This window comes from Lepidochelys olivacea (genome assembly GCF_965140295.1).
Source record: "Lepidochelys olivacea isolate rLepOli2 genome assembly, chromosome: 15".
In the NCBI taxonomy this organism is placed as follows: Eukaryota; Metazoa; Chordata; order Testudines; family Cheloniidae; genus Lepidochelys; species Lepidochelys olivacea.
The window spans coordinates 21688049-21705716 of NC_140425.1; the positions used below are offsets into that span (position 1 = coordinate 21688049).

Below are 17668 nucleotides of genomic sequence, written 5' to 3' on the forward strand. Positions count from 1 at the left end.
TTCTAACAACCAACAGGAGTGTCTTTTTAAGGAGCAGGTCACCCTCCCTTATTAAAGAATGTAAAGCTATTCTTTGTCTAGGAGCTCAAAGAGTAGTGATGTGTAGTTCCTAGCTTATCAAGGCCACAAAACCTAAGGCAAGAGCCTCTTATCACCCCCTCTTCTTTTCAAAGAGAAAAAACTTTAGTTTTAAACCCACACAAGGAATTATTGAAATATTTTAATTGAAACTGGTTTCTTTTATACACATTCATTTTACTTTAAGGAAAGCACAAAGACAAAAGTAATCACCTTAAAGTTGAAAATTTACAATCCTACAGCATGTGCATTAGTAGATTGGGTGTTCACAAGCTGAAGATGCTACCGAGACCATCCCCTGAAGGGACTGAACCAATAAAAAAAAAAAGTGACAGCAGCTGATATTTGGATCCTGCCAACACTCTGAAAGAGGTGTGTGTTTAGTGAAACTACAGAAAGAGAAAGGCATAAATCTCCCTGAAATGAGATACCAGCTGTCAGCACTCTCATCTCAGCACTGCCTGTTCACATCATTCAAGCAGGTGGACAAAGCAGCACGCAGTATCAAGCAGCAACTTCCCAGTTCAGCGTTGCTTCTGCAACACAGTAAAATTACCAAGCCATCAACACTGCTGGTAAAATGATGTTTGCAAAAGCATTGCCAAGGGATTGGACTTAAATTGTTCTTGTAATAATTTTAATGTGTGTTGAAATGCTATTGTAATTTAAGGTACTAACAACTTCTCTTGTTAAACACCAGGTTATTTAGACTGTGTACTCCTGAAGAGGAGGCTTACAATAACGATGGTAGACAGAGAGAAATAGCAGGATTTAATTTGAATTTAACATTCTCAGTATTCATTAGTCACCTACCCCGAGACCACCCCTTAAAGTGAATTGTTGGGCTTAAGGAACTTTGCTATTTCAATTGAACTGAACTATGTCCTATGAAACAGAAGAAAGTATTCAGTTAAGATAACTTGCCTCTGCCCGTTTATAAACTGTTTAGGTTATCCATGATAAAACAAGTGAGTACGAGAAGTGGGAGTAGAACCTAGGAATCCCAACTTTCAGTCCACTGCTCCCAATGCCTCCCAAGTATAATTTTGCAACTGAGCTCAAAAAAAAAAAAAAAAAAAGACTTGACAATTTTGACACAATCCCAGCACAAGTGTTACAGGCTTCCTCTCCTTTCTGACATGATGATTTACAACAGTGAAAAATAAAATATTTTTATCCATCGATCATCGAGGTGAGTGGGCCAGTAGAATGTTGCAAGTTAAAGAGAATACAAACCTGTCCATTACTGCAATTAAAATAACCATTTATAAAAGCTATAATATAATACTTTTTATGTAATAAAGTATTGGGGTCCTGTTGTGCCAGGCAGGCACTGTGCAAACATATATGCAGGCATATTCTCTTCTCCAAAAAAGATGATAATCCAAGATGATTTTCAATAAACAGCCAGATGTTTTGCTCCAACGGGTTTAGCAAAAGCAACTGCTTGAAGCTAAACAGTACAGTACCTTGAAGTTGCCGAAGACGTCCTCCAGTAAGCTGGCAGAGTTGGCCATAAGATAAAGTAAATGTTTTCCCTTTAAACTGCAGGGTTACAGGCATGTTTGGATGAATAGTTTTGCTTTGGGCTCCAGCTGTGGAGGCCAGCTGGCTTAGTTTTACTATCTTGTCACCTGGTAAAAACAGAAGGAAAAAGGTGCACAGCATTTAAATTGAGATGTTTCTTAGTCAAAGCCTCAAAACTTGGGGACTGACCCTACACACACATTGCATGTCACATTTCCAGATAGGAAAGCAGATCAGCCAAACTCCACATTTGGGTCATGAGCTGCACTTTGGCCCTGAGCTACTGTAGAGGATTCCCTATTCCAATCATAGCTTCTTCAGTACAATTCAGTGTTTTCTTTACCTCCCCAGAAGACACAAATAAACAGACTAGCTCTACCTCTAATATTCTTCTTAGGTTATGAAGCCACAATTTGTAACTGATTGAAAGAGACAGTCAGGAACAACAGGGCAACAGCTGTGTGGACACATTCCACATTTGCACTGTAAGTAGTATTTGCAATAATGTGCACATACGTTTTAAACTTTTCACACATTTTGCAGGGCTTTAAAAAATATGGCCTGATATAGTTTAGGCAGTAAGTGTATTTATGAAATTGACTGAATTATCTAATAGGCCTTTTCCATCTCCAACTTCTATTTCAATTCAAGATTTGTTTTCTTGCTTACTAAGTAAGCTTTTAGATGGAATCTGATGATTATTATTTTATGGGGTCTTCTCTCTATCTCCAGTCCTACTCAGTACTGAATATGGATACTTTCCAAACAGATTTCTATTTATGTAACTACACAGACCTATATCATACATAGGCTAACCATCAGCATGCAGATAATTTAATAAAGGTGTAACAAGCAGGACTTTAGTTCCTGTTCTCAGTCACCTTAAACGGGTCAAGGTTTCAGAAGGCTGTGTCACATGATTCAAGTCAGTGTTCTGCGACTCTAGTGGTCACTGTTACAGTAAGACCAAGAAAGGCTAGCATGTCTAAGTCTAGTTAGCCTATGCAGAGAGACAGTGAAGGTTGATACATGTCTGACACTAAGGATGGCAGGTGAAATATGTGGAATTGATTTCATCAAGATGAAAATCCATGGAATCCCTAGAGATCCCCGAACATTAAAATTTCCAAGGTTTGCATAGCAATGTTAATCTCCTTACAGAAGAAAAAAATGAATTATCTGTTTTGACTTTGAGAGAGAATTTGGGTTAGAGAACTTGAGCAAGTTACATTTAAGAAAGGGATACAAAAAATCATTGGATATGGATAGTTCTCAGACGACAAGGAATATTTACTGTGTGTTGAAAAAGCTCTGGAGAGAAAAGAAAGTAACAACAATGTGTTGGCATACAGATCAAACCTTTCTTATTATGATTTGCTGAAAACGTGGCAGGAGGCAATCTTCCTTGTTTTTTCCCATGATGTGTTGCCATAACCATTACTGTATTCCCTGTATGCCATGATGAAGGATTTAGGAAATCTATAATCCTACCTTCAGGTTTCTGTCCATATTCCACTGGTTGAAATAACCTAGATATTAAAAAGAAAAAAAACACATACAGAAAAGGCATATTAAGAATTAATAAGAATGCTATTAACCCATTCATCCAAATACAAAACTCAAGTTAAAGGCCCAATTACTCTTTATAGTGGCTTAGAGTTTAAAGGAGCCCCCCAGAGTAAATTCCTTCCTAGAGTGTTCTTTCTCCCAGAGTTTACCAGCATGCAGAGGAAGCACATTCTCTGCTACACCACTTCAGAAGGTGCAGCATATCCCCAGGTACCTAGTCAGCTCTATGGGCTGGTATGGACAGACAACAGGGTCATGGGCCTGCATCCTTCCCACCTCTTTTTGAGTGTTTCACTTCTCCTACCCCCAACTCCCGCAGAGGTGTTAGCAAGGATCAATTTCTGTGCTCTACAAAGCACAAGGCCTCAGTTGCGGCTGGTTGCAGCACAGGGGCATGTGGGACAGGGACCCCTGTAATCTCACATGCTTTGAGCACCTACAGAGCAGAACAGTCTACAGAATAATCTGTAATTAAGCTTAGTGTGTATTTCTCCACTGAGAGTAAGACTGCCTGTCACCAGAATTATGTGAAACTTTCCTTTCTGTATATTAATTTAGCTGCCCTTTCAATTGTTAAGGTTCCTCCAATGACACAGATGTCTAATACAATCCGCATAGGATACTCTTACAGTCATCAACAAGCCAGAGCTCACCTGAGCCCAAAGGTCTACACAGGGATTTTTCAGCCCCGCAACCCAAGCCCCGTGAGCTCGTCAGCTGACCCAGGCCAGGTACAGCCATGCTGCAGGTCTTTTATCCTTGTGTAGACATAACTTTATAAGTTATTATAAACAAAATTATTAAGTGGCAAAAGACAGCCCCCTTTCCTTCAGGGGACAAACATATAGTCTCAAGCAGCTGTCAGGGGGAGCATGAGACAGTTCTGAACCTCCCCCTTTCCCCACTACTGTTCTCTTTTTGACTGGCATTTCCAAAACAGTGTGTACCTGCTTGGTTTGAGCTTCATTGGGTTGGGTCTGGGTGAAAGATGAGGGGAGCTGTAGATCTCTTCAATAAGCTTTCTAGTCACCTTTTGTTTGGGCAGTACTTGTGCCTCATAGTCAGTCATTTTGTTTTCCACCCCAATCAGATCAAAGAGACGTGTGTCTGAATCCTAATTTTAGTTTAAAATAAAAAATATGGAGAAAAATTCTAACAATTCCTAACCAGAAAATTAAGAAATAACAGGTTCTTTGTAATTTTTAGCGATCAAGTGTGATACGAAACAGTAGGAAGACAAAGCAAGGAAAAGAAGAAAGATCAAGCATCACATGATTTTACATAAAGCAGTTACTTTAAAAGATTCTGGCAGAATAAGACAAAAGAGTGATTGGCTCAGGTCACCAAAAGTCAGAGGAACAACACTACGATCCACAAAGCCTGAGTTAGGCACCTAAGGCACCTAACCAATTAACAAGGAGAAATAGGCACCTTAGACTGTGATCCACAAAGCCAGAAGGCTGGGCAGTGGGGCCACTTAAACTAGCCAATTGGAGATGCCAACCGAAGGGGTGTATGGTAAGCCCCATTCCGCTCTGGACTTAGGCTCCTACATTGAGGCTGCAGGGAGGTGCCTATCTCTGTGAGCAACCCACGAACTGGAGCAACATAGGCATTTGGCTGACTGGGCCCAAAACAAAACAGCCGGGGCGGGGGGGAAGCAAATGACACACCTCCCTTATAACCCTTAGGCAAGTGGATAGGGTGCTCACCCGGGATGTGGGAAATCCCCAGTTCAAGTCTCCCCTTCTCCTGAGCAGGAGAAGAAATTTGAACAGGGACCTGCCACCTCTCAGGTGAGTGCCCTAACCACTATGCTACATAATCATTCTAACTCTATCTTGGGCCCAATGAATATTTAATTATTCATCTATTTAATTAAAATGAAATAACTTCAATAAGAAAGACTGAAGGAGCCCCACATGAAAATATTCCATAGTATAGTGATTAGGGCACTCAGGGCACATGCACGCACTCTCACTCGCGAACACACACTTAATGTCTCCAGCTAGATTTGAAAAACAATTTTAAGTGTTAAACCAAGCATACAAGGATTATTTTTAACATTTAACTTTTCCACTAACCTTCCAAAGATCCCGTTCTAGTACCTTTAGTACTAGAGAAGCAGTTGTATATTCCAGTGTCTCTGATACATAGGAGGAGCCAGAAAGCCTCGGTTTTATCAGATCAGGATGATTACAGATCCTTTGGAGCTGCATCAGAACATGAAGGACACTAACAAAGTTTCCATTTTTAAGAGTTTCTTGGATTCTATTCATTAAATGAAAATAAATTTAAATCAAAATTAGATTTAGAAAAGTTAGTTTCCAGTAGCCTAGCCTTTCTATCTCTCTGAACCATTCCAGAGATAATAGACGTGGTAGCATTTTCATTAATTGCTGATTCTAGAGTTATCGTAAGATCAAAAACTTCTGAAAAGTTTTATGGAAAATCTTTTCCACAATTCCTCTGAAGTTTAAGCAAAGCTAGCAGAACTTTAACTGCTTAGGTCCTGATCCTGCAAACACTTAAGCATTAACATAACTTTAATCTCTTGAGTAGTCCTATTGCCTTAAATGGAACTATTAACATGACAGAACTTATGAATGTAAGTAAGCGTTTGCAAGATCAGGCCTTAGATTTTAATACCTGACCTAATACCTCAATTTCTTGAGAGTCAGAACTTGAAAAGTTCACTGCAGAAAAGAACAGCAATTCAGACAAATAGTCAAATAATATTTATGCTAGTTATTCGCATGTCTTTCAGCTAGTAAAATCACTTGAGAACTTAATCTAGATCTGAGGTGTAGTATGTATGCACATATTTGTATGCACATGTTATGCTTATGGGAAACTTTGCATATCATCCCACTGTCTGTAATTATATGTAACTCATCTGTTTTACTTACTTGTCAATTTAATTTACTCTTTCCTGCTCATGAACAATCTGTTAAATATATTTTTAATAAACATTTGTGATTTTGAACATAAAAAGACAGAAAAAGTAAATTAATGTTAAACTAAATGATTACTGCATTTATTATGACATGTCCTTTAGTCAAGAGATTTAAGTTGGATGGCTCACTTCAAAAGCATCTCCCTTGCCACCAATCTCCGTTCCTATTTGCAGTAAGAAAACTTGCATATTCTCTCACTCTAATAAAGGCAACATTATGACTCACTATTTGTTTGCTTTACCTTGGCTGTAATATCACATCTTCATACATAGCCTTCTGCCGATTAGAAAGATGACATTTCAGCACATATTCATATTTCTTTGGTAATTGTTTTTCAACATGTCTTTTGGATCTTCGCAAAATAAATGGCTGAATTATCTAAAAGAATAAAGATAAGTAAGTGATTATTTACCTGTGGCAACTCACAATAGGATTAAAAGAGTATCTTAAAGGTGGACATACTCTGTGCAATCTCGCAGCCACTTTATGGCAATAATCTTGGGTCCCCTCATTGGCTGCTTTAACCAGGAAATCCAGGTAAGGTACGGAAATTCCTGGAATTAGAAAATGCAGCATGGTCCACAACTCCCTCAACGCATTGGGCAAAGGAGTGTCTATCAGGAGCAAACGATGCTGGCTGTGAACAATAAGAAAGACAACTCTAGGATTACAAATGAATTTAATAATTTAAAAAGAGTAATTTCCACATCAAACAAATTAAAAGAAAAAATAAGTTTAAAACTTATCACAAAATAATGGATAGAGACATGCAAGAGGAAATAGTTTATTAATGTTCCAGACCTCTGGAGATGGAAGAGTGCCTCCCAGTGCTTCTCTGTCAGATTTTTGATTTTCTGCACGTCATCTACAACTAAGTACTTCCATCGCATTTTCCTCATCGTTTGGTGGCCTTTAAACAGTTGCTTGTATGAGGTGATACATACATTAAAACTATTGGGTTTCATCAACTCCTGAAACATACAAATCTTAAAGATTTAATCTTTATTCTCTTTTTTATTGGAATGAAGAATAAAGATTGGTGAGTGGGTCTCCTTTTGGGATTCAAATATATTATTTCACAATCTTTTTACATGCAAAGTTTTACATTCAAAAGAGTGTACTGTAAATCAGCCTTATTTAATTTTGGACTGTGGCTAAGCTATTAGGAACACAATAATATAAAATATAATCAATATGACTAGATAAATACTGATTAATAAATAACAGTGATTATTTTTAAACGTGTCAGTGCCTGGGCATAATTTTCTGCCTAACCTTGAGAATCATATATAATCTCGGACATAATTAATGGAGGTTGTTTTTCTCTGTTCAGCAAAATTTGCTTCTGTAAGCCATGCTAAAACAAGTTAAAAACAACTAGCTTTCTAGCAAGCCAAAAACACCTGATAGTAAAAGGAAGTCCATTTAAATTTAAATTATGTTTTAAAATCATTTGCTGAAATTGCAAGGCTTTGATTATACAGAAGCAAGCCTTTAGTTTAAATAAGAAGCAAAGTATTACAATATTTTTAAGAGATTAAAAATAAAGATATCCATAGTATTCAATTTAATAGGAGTGAAACCTGACAAATAATTGATATCTTGTAAAGCCAAGTGAAAATCTTTAGGCTGATTCCACCAACGAGGGCCACAAGGACTATCTACTTGACTGCAAAAGTTGCTAGTCACTTGAGTAACCAGAGACTTGATATTTTGGGGAAATGCAAACTAGGGAACCTATTTAGAAACACAAAAGCACAAATAATTTTAACTACATGACTGAAATGAAAAGTCAACAAAGACACACAAGGTAAAGAGACATATAACTGTCATGACCTGCGATTTCATTAACTGTCTCCTGCTCTGGCACCGTATGAAGCCAAGAGAAAATGCGTATGTGAATTCCGTGGAGTATAAAAGCATCAGAGAGGATGGGAAAACTGCACAAAGTCAGAAATATACACTGCTATGAAGGACCTCCAACTTGAAGAGGAAGTGAAGTCAAACAACAGCAACTAAAAAAGATGGACAACATCCCCACAGAAGGCCCAAAGAACTTTTGCAAAAAGCCTCATATGGCACAACCAGAATATTCTCAGCAGATGTCCAACACATTCTTTGACTGTGAAAGTTTAAAAAATAAGAATCAGAGAAAACTCTATTATTTGTTTTGCACATAAAGTTGGTAAACCTTGAAACCGAAAAAGAAAGCAGATCATCAGCTGGCCACTGCATCAGCTGGCCACTGTAAAGCCGCTCCTGTTGGTAACTATGAAGTGCAGGTCACAAGCAAAACCACGATTAGTGCTCTTTTGCTCACTCACTCTCACACACACGCTCTCTCATTCTCTCTGAAAGGAGACTGCTGCATAATCAGAGAACAACAAAGAATACAGATGTAAGACCACCTTATAGAAGGGTATCTGAACTAAAGCATCTACCCACCTACATCAAGAGGCACCACTCATCCATAATGAGGATCAATAATTCCAAAATCATCTACTCAAAGACTAAAGTATTAGAATAAATTTACCATTCTGTGATTTTAGAATATAAATCTCAGAATAAATTGCTGCATAGCTATATTTAGAAGATCTTGGATTGCAGTGTTTTTATTTCTTGATCGTTAATTTAACTCACAATGATTCATGTTCTTTTAAGTTTTGTAAAACTCTCATCTATAGGGATAATTGGATCCATTATTAATTAACCAGGGAGCAGGAAACAACTTGTAGATACAAAGTGTCTTCTCTTGAGGTAACAGATAGTCATTAATAACTCTTTTCTCTCTCTTTACAATCGACTCTTTCCAAACTGCTTCCTATAAATCTGCATATTATTATAGTGTTTCTACCCACTGAGGTCAATGGAAAAACTCCCTATCAAACAGGCTAAATTAGCCATCCAGACACTTCTGAGATTTGTTTCTTGGTCATAATTTGCTGCCTCTTTTGGCATGTCTATGCTACTGCAAACAACATGTTTTGTGCATGGATTTCTTACAATACCTGTTTTTTTTCTATAAGTTCTCTTTGGCTGCCAAAATACAGAAGAAGTTTCAACCCAGGGCACCAGTGTTTCAGTTCAATCTCCCACTTCAGTATGTTACAGCTCCGAACAACAACAAGATGAGGACCCCAATTACCTACAAGGAGGTATAAATACAACATGTATTAGAGAAAAATGCACATGGCTTCACAATTCATTAAAAACTGATGCACAAACAGAAAAAGCTTACAGTCAGAAGTCTTTATTTATTCTACCGTGATTTTCATGACTGGAACAGATTAGAACAATTATTTTTTATTCTTTAGACATATATTTGACAATGAAGACATTATGTATATGGGTTTACAGTAAAAACTAAAAACTCACACTTCATACCTTCATTACCAGCCAGGTGTGTGAAAAAGGCAATGACTTGAGTAGTTTTGCCAAGTCCTGCCTCATCTCCCAGAATACCATTGAGATTCTTCTTATATAACTTCACTAACCAGTCCAGCCCAATCTTCTGATACTCTCTAAGAGTCCCATACAACAGGGACAGAGTATCACCTTTTACTGTCGTTGTGATTCGAGCACTGTCTTTAGGTAACAGCACTTCTGCAGCAGCAGCAACCTCTACTATGTCTCTCATGTGTTTCATTGCAGCACTTGTTTTCTCTGTACTCGCATGCTGATCAATTCTGAGGAGTGACTCTATGAATACTAGTTCCTTCAGAGGGCTCGCTCTCTCACTTACAGAGTCTTCCATTTCTGAACAAAAGTAATAAAGATCATGAGGTTTCCAGTACCTGTGATGCATGTTTCAGTAACAACTGATGCAATATACAGACATGCCATTCAAAAATGTACATTTCAGCTGTGCTAACCATTGGGATATAAAAATTGTGGACTGGGACAATATCTGCATACATACACACACGCGCACAGACACACATTATATATGCATGCATACATACATGCACACCAAGGTTTTTTTCATATAAAAATAAACCTGACATTTCTCCAGATCAAGTATATTTCAGGAGATCAGCATTATCTTATAAAAAGGTCTCCTACAATATACACATTGGAAAGATACCTAAGGTCTCCTACAATATACACATTGGAAAGATACCTATGCTAGAAAGACTCTTTACAAAAGAAAAACCCTCATACATAAGATTGATAAACAATCTTCCTACCTTCTTTGGCTAAATCAGTCAACTCAGTTTGATGACCCATGTTTTCTTTTTCAAAATTTCTCACTTCAGCATTCTCTTCATCTGTCTCTAAAACCAAGCATTATTGATATTGCGAGTAAAAAATGTGAGCAATTTAATTTCTCTGTTTAAATGACAAGAAGTGACTTTAACTGTAATCTCTAGGAATTTTCTCAGCAATGAGCCAAATTTGCCCCTCATGTAATGCAACTTAGGTCAGCATTACTGTCATTTACTGACATGATATGCATTTACAGTTGTGTTGTACCTGCAGTAGCTCCAAAGATAACCAAGAAGGCTGAGAACTGTCATTTTAAAATGATGTGTGTCAGATTTATTACTGAATAAGGAATAGGTGAGTTTCACCCACTTTACCCTCAGTGAAATTAAAGATAAGCTGCTTTTCACATCATAAGTAAGGCTGTAAGAAAGTTGTGATATTTTTGTTCAAAAGTTGTGGCCATAGTTTGTTAAAGCTGCAGTTTTGGTGTGGTCACACTAAAACCGCAACCTCGCCCCATATCCAGGCTTGCTCCACCCCATCATGAGGAGACTGGGAAGGAATTTCCATTGCAGCATGGAGCAGGCAGGAGCGCACTAACTGGGCAACCCTGCCCCAGTGACAGCAGCACAGACTCCTCCTTTCCATCCCTCCCCTCATACCACAGATCCCTACCGGGCCAGGCTGCCAGGGGTTCATTTCAGCACTGCCTGCCCCTGGACGCTACTGCCCGCGGCAGGGGCTAGACTTTTTGCAGCTGGCTCCAGATATCTCTGTTCCCTGCCTGTCCGACAAGGAGAACAACTTGGCTTGACCCTGGTGAACAGGCAGCCAGGCCAAATTTGAGTAAGTGGTGTGGCAACCGGATGCACGTGGTCAAAACACAGGGATGCCATTTCAAACCAGACTGTTCTCCTTGTTGGCAGGGAGTAGAAGCACACAGAGCCAGCTGCAGAGAGGCTGGTTCTTGCTGCTGGAAGCCGCATCTAAGGGCTGGAGGCGCTGAAATTTGTGACAACTATAAAAACTTGTTTTGTCTGCTAAAAGATGCAGTTCACAAAACAAAGTTGTTGCTCATGATTTTCTTACAGCCTTAATCACAAGGACATCTTGGCAGAAGATATTCCTTACTAATTATTTCCGTGTTCCACAATGTGTTTCCTTAAAAGCTTCTTCAAAATTTAAGTCTAAAGGAACAAGCATACGATTAAACAATCATTAGGCCTTGTAAGCCCCATTTCAAAACAACACATACACTTGGGGCAATTTTGTCTTTGAGTGAGTTTATGTTCTTAAATTTCTAATTTAAATAAGTCTTACAGATAGCTTTATAACAAACCTATAACTACAACTGGGAAAAAAAAAAAAAAAAACAGACCTTCGTGATCAGTAAGCAATGTGATTGCTTTTCTTTTTCTCCCAGATATTGCTGAATCCTAAACAATAGAAAATAGAGCTTATTTTACACAAATTATAAATCCCAAACCTTCAACATGCAAGATGCAAAATAATCAGTAAGCAGCTGCAATTTCGTTAGACCATTCCAAAACTTCCAAAGACAATTCTCATGCTACTTTCCCTCCTTGCCCAGACTCCCTCCCAAATATAATTATACAATAGTACAAGGCCCCAATCCCGCAAACACAGGCATTAATCTCGACAACTATACACCTCGAGTCCACACTGACTTAAATGAAACTGTGTTGGGACAGGAGACTATGCTAATGCATCTAGTTTCTGGACTGAGGTTTAAGCATGTTTTTACTGAGACTAGGTTGGATTTTTAACAATGAACTAAAACAACCACCATTAACTATCTGAATGTCTTATATTGACCACATGAAAACAAAAAATCTCACTGTAATTAGCACTCATTTCAGGACTGTAAAATTAGCATAAATAAAATAAGTAAGCTAGCTCACTAATGCATTCTGATTTAACAGTAGTTACCTGAATTCTTGTATCTTGACCTGAAAGATTATAATAGCATATTAGACACCATTTTTTCCACTGATTAACAAAGCACATCCTATTGAAAATTATTCAACATGTTTCTTCATTTTTTTAATCAATTTCTTCAAGAATGTATGAGATCATTCATGATTATGTGCCAAGGAAAAAGTTATAAAAAAGCATGAAGAACTGAAATCAATGAGGTCCTATAGCTTTAATTTATGTTCAAATTTAATTCTCGGACCAAATTCAGCTTTGGCATAAGCAGGTGCAACTCCACTGAAGTAAGTGAGAGAGAGAGAGTTTGTTTGTTTGATGGAAATGGTGCATCCCGTCTCTCAGAAAATCATGAGATGTGCCATATTAAACCCACATAGGAACAAGAGTTCAGCAACAAAGGCTGCAGGCTAATGAACTCTCAGTGAGAGCCTTGGTACTTCTGGGTATTATGTTCAAATATATCCATTCTAACAGCAGCACAAGTAAAGTTCTAATTAAACTAGGAAAGAGAAAAGTTAATTAGGATACAAAACTATGACCAAGACATTTGTTTTTAAATAGTATTTTGATGGCCTTTCACCATTTCCACCTTGTGAGAATCTTCTGAAAAATGTCTTGATAAAAAAAACATCCATGTACCTCTTTTTGAAATTTCTTGTACATTTGAGGTATTTTTCATTCTTTTTTCTTCTACTTGCAGTTTTAATTCTACCACCTAAAAAAGGAAGTGTGAGGTGAAAGGAAAGCAGTAAACATTAATGAAGTTAACTGCATTTAATCTTAAAGAGAACTATGAATTTCCTTCTATTCCTTCACCAACAGGACAGGCAACCTTTACATGCACTCCTCATTCCAATCAAGTCACACAATTGCTGCTTTTTGTCATTTTAAGAAGTCTTCGAATATAGAAGATTTTAAACCAGTGTAGAACTCTGAAATTTTACAGATACTGATTTTTAAATGAGATCCTGAGGCAAGGGTGGCTCTTCCTTCCAGAAGAAACTAATGAATCTTTAATCTTGAAGAATACCTGGATATTACAGTGATAGGCAGTTTAGAAATTATAATTATATTGGGCCAGATCTTCAGCTATGGCCATAATGCAGAGTTCCATTAACGGGGAGGAGTGCCAAAATGGCTTTAAAGTTCTCCTTGGCACTGCTGCCCAGATCCTGATGCTGTTCTATACATGCCATTCTATTAAATCTGCCTGCGGAATGATCCAAATTATGTCAAGTACTACTTGAGTCCTTGCCTTGGCTCTAGTACACTGCAAGATCATCCCTGTAACATACTACTCTGTCACTGCAGGACAAACCAAACCAACCACATATGAGGATATAGCCCAATAACTTTTCAATAGCACTACACTACCTCTTTAAACATTTTTGCATTTATACTTTCACAATACATTTACCTGTTTAATGCTGGACCAAAAATGTTCAATTTCTCTAGCAGTAGAAGCAGCAATGCGCCTCAGTCGATTTTGTTCTGTTTTCTTTCTTCTCTCCTTATGAAGTCTCTTATCTTCATGATAGCACACCACATTTCTGATCAGCTGGATAAAAGCATTAGTTTTATTTTAAAGTGTAGCACCAGCTAGCTCTATGCTTCTTGCTTTGTGCCTCACACTGGAGAAGAAAGCAAAAAAATATACCCTGAAAAGATATACCACTAAAAAAAAAACAACCCTAGGCCTACATACGCACACTTTAAGCAAAGCACACCAGGAATACACACACTCTAAGGGTATGTTTACACCATAAAGAAAAACCTATCGCCAAGTCTCAGAGCCCAGGTCATTGACTTGGGTTCATGGGGCTTGGGCTGCAGGGCTAAACACAGCAGTATAGACATTCAAGTCCAGGCTGGAGCCCAGGCTCTGCAACCTGGTGAGAACCAGGGAGATGGAGAGGGTATAATTCTCCCCACTCCCCAAGGTTCAGAGCTTGGGCTCCAGTCTGAGACACAACATCTATGCTGCTATTTTTAGTCCAGGAGACTGTGCTCCACAAGCCAAAATCAACCGACCTGGACTCTGACACTCTGTGCTGCGGGCATTTCGTTGCAGTGTAGACATGCCCATAATTATATATTAGGGTAACCATTAACTGATCTCTTGGTGAGGAGAGAATAATGCTCAATAATTTAATGCTCATGGATTGAACCGTTTTTGCAGTCTTTCATCACGTAAATGAATCCAAGACACAGAGAAGAGATTTCTTATGTTCTAATCTACATTCATGTCACCTACATTACAGGATACCAGAATAACCTAGTGCCCCAATATATAATCACCTAGCACCAGTGCTGATGAGAGACCTAGGTTCCTATACTTAAGACAAAAGGTCACTCCTTTTAGAACTTTAGAATTCTCTGAAAATATAAGTGTTTTATGAAGTGCTTTACAAACTTTACACGTTTACAAATATGCTTGTTTTGCTCGGGGAGATTGAAAATGGCCCAATGTCAGTGGCAGAGCCAGAAATAAAACTCTTGCATTCTGACTCTCAGTGTCCAGGTTCTAACCATGAGAATGCTGCCTATTTTTCCATGCTGTGTGTTAGAAAGAATCATATCCATATTACCTTCTTAGCAGTTGCTGTTTTCCACCTTCGCTCTTGAACAAAATCAGTTGCCATCCATTGCATTTCTTCCAGTAGATAATCCTGGTGAGATTTGGGTCTTGCAGCCTCTTGAAGTTTGGGCAATCGCCTTAGGGACCATAAACCTTCTTTCCTGAGGTCTGCTATTCGTTGATGCACTTGGGTTTCCTTAAAAATATGCAAAACTATACTTAGTTCTCTTGTTACATAAAAAAAAAGGATGATCACAGAAAGAAGACATGACTTCTTCACTGAAATGAATGATGGAAAGAAAGTATTACTATCTGCAGAAACAATTCACACATTTTACATCACACTATCCAAATAAAGAATATGAATAACGGTTCAGGTAACATTAATGGTTTGCATAAATCCTCAAAAGGAGAGGAACTCAGGATGGAGTGGTGCTCTCTCTTGAAGACTTCAGAATAGATGTTTTGAAAAGGTGAAAATAATCATCAGCATAGTAGCTTTTCCCCCCCAATGCAGCGTATCACACTTTAAACAAAAAATTTCAAAGCCTACACATCTGACTAATGATTATTGATGGCTGGCTCAGATACAATTTCAATTCCATCCTCCTTTCTTATTCTGAGAACCAAGTAGGGAATAATTTGATGAATAAGTTTTAATACAAATTAACATTAAAATAGAGAGCAGAAAACTACATGCGGAGTTCCCCCATTTATCCTATCATTTCATAGATGGAAGCTTTGCAAAGCTAGTGCCAACGCATGAACTTGCACAATTTACTGGATTTTTTTTAAGAATATCTGTAATCATTCTCTAGTTGGCTCTTGTGCATACACAAGTTATACAACTACTGTTTGGGATAATTTATTTTGTTTAATTGCATCTCTGCTTACAAAACAGGTTATACCACCTCTCGGATACCATTATATGGAACAGATTCTATTTCCTTGGAGGAGTGTCTGTCACACCTTTTCATGCCTTTTCTTACTAGAGATAAAAGGATAAATGTCTCATAATGATGTCTCCGATAATTGTCTCGCATAATTGATATCATGAGGCCCAAGTTCTTTTCCTCCAAGAAAATCTTTTTAAAGCATTTCCTTTCTAGAAAAGGAAGGATGCCTCTCACTCAAGTCAAATATAATACCCTATCAGAATTTATAAAGCACATCTCGCTGTAGTATGCAGGTGGCTGCATGATATCTGCATGCTGAGTGAATTTTACACCAGTGCAAAGGATCTGCATAAGACTCTTATGCAAAACTTTTCATGAAACTCTGTGCAAAACTTAGTAGATTCATAATACTGCTTTCCTTTTCAACAAAGGATTACTCTATCAGTCTCTTCAGTGTATAGTCCGGGGCGGGGGGGGGCAAACTATGGCCTGTGGGATTGCCAGCCCCGTGGTGCAGTGGGGCTAAAACAGGCTCCCTGTCCACCCTGGCCCCGCGCCGCTCCCTGAAGCCTTGGAGGGGGCGGGGTGGCAAGGAGGGAACAGGGCTCCACGTGCTGCCCTCACCTGCAGGCATTGCCCCAGCAGTTCCCATTAGCTGGGAACTTCAGGGGAGGTACCCAGAGGCAGGGGCAGCGCAAAGAGCCCTCGGCCCCTCCCGCAGGGGCCGTGGTACTGGCCACTTCCAGGAGCGATGTGGCGCTAGGGCAGGCAGGGAGCCTGCCTTAGTCCCTCTGTGCACAGCTGCCACCCCAGAGCCCCTCAGTGTAAGTGGCACTGGGCCGGAGCCCGCACCCTGAGCCCCTCCTTCACCCCAACTCCCTGCCGCACCCCAATCCCCTGCCCTGAGCTGCCAACCCTCGACCTGAGCCCCCACTCGAACGCCGCATCCCCTCCTGCACCACAACCCCTTGCCCTGAGTTCCTTCCTGCACACCACACTCCACTCCCACCCCACACTCCCCTCCCACACCCCAACCCCTACCCCAGCCCTACATTCATGGCCTGCATGAAATTTCCCCACCCAGATGTGGCCCTCGGGCCAAAAAGTTTGCCCACCCCTGGTATAGTCTGAAGTCCAGAATTTTCAAAAGAGACCAGTTGAAGAATCACCCTTTCCTCCACTAGATTGTAATACTGTTTGTTTGAATGATGCATCTTGAGACAGAGACCTTTCATTTTTCAGCTGAAAGCAACCATTTAACCTGATGGCCATTACTAAATCCAAGTTGAAAGAAAAGCAACCACCCGCTACTGGAGTCTTTTGCTAAATCACAACTGGACAAATATTATTTTCAACAAAATACAGATTGATATATTAGGTCCTGAAGAAAATAATTCCAGCAAAGACAAGGTAGATATCTTGGCCCTCTCCTAGGCACCACTCTCTCCAGAACTACCACAGACACTGACTTTTGTTTTTGCCAGCGGGTATTTCTCTTCACTCCCTTCCTCTCTCCCTCCCACCCACCCCCGTGCAAGCGGTGGTTGGGGCCTTGGGAGAAACAGGCCGAGTAGGGACAAGACCTTGGGGCGGAGCAGCAGGAGGAGCCTCGGGGCTGGGCCAGGTGCTGGGGCCCACAAAAGATTAATCCAGCCCTGCAGGTGCTGAACATCTCTTTTTTTTTTTTTGGTGGGTGCTTGTGCCCCAGAACACCCACGGAGTCAGCACCTATGAGAGCTACCACTGTATGATAAGAGAAACTGGAATACAGATACTATTAGCTACAGAATAAGTGAAGTGTGCATGGACACAAAGATTTTCATCTACAAATTAATAATCAAAATCCAGTTTTACTATGTGATGGCTCTCTGAAGTGAGCCATTGGTTCCTAATAAGTTCCAGTA

The 17668-nt window shown here is 39.3% G+C and overlaps 1 protein-coding gene across 2 annotated transcripts in view; it reads right to left on the bottom strand.

The window, feature by feature from the left end:
* LOC311531699 (E1A-binding protein p400-like) overlaps nt 1-17668 on the bottom strand; it is a 55251-nt gene that overhangs the window by 30725 nt on the left and 6858 nt on the right. The window contains exons 3-17 of one of the 2 annotated variants that reach the window (XM_084649316.1): nt 14879-15064; nt 13708-13848; nt 12930-13005; nt 12288-12307; nt 11716-11773; nt 10319-10405; nt 9516-9887; nt 9140-9276; nt 6933-7102; nt 6594-6768; nt 6373-6509; nt 5259-5445; nt 4122-4288; nt 3097-3134; nt 1548-1712 (exon numbers count right to left, since the gene is read on the bottom strand). In XM_084649316.1, coding sequence (XP_084505442.1) covers nt 1548-1712; nt 3097-3134; nt 4122-4288; nt 5259-5445; nt 6373-6509; nt 6594-6768; nt 6933-7102; nt 9140-9276; nt 9516-9887; nt 10319-10405; nt 11716-11773; nt 12288-12307; nt 12930-13005; nt 13708-13848; nt 14879-15064 — 2116 coding nt within the window. Of the gene's footprint in view, nt 1-1547; nt 1713-2964; nt 3135-4121; nt 4289-5258; nt 5446-6372; nt 6510-6593; nt 6769-6932; nt 7103-9139; nt 9277-9515; nt 9888-10318; nt 10406-11715; nt 11774-12287; nt 12308-12929; nt 13006-13707; nt 13922-14878; nt 15065-17668 lie in introns of those variants that run through there. The other variant, XM_084649317.1, reaches the window with a different exon arrangement.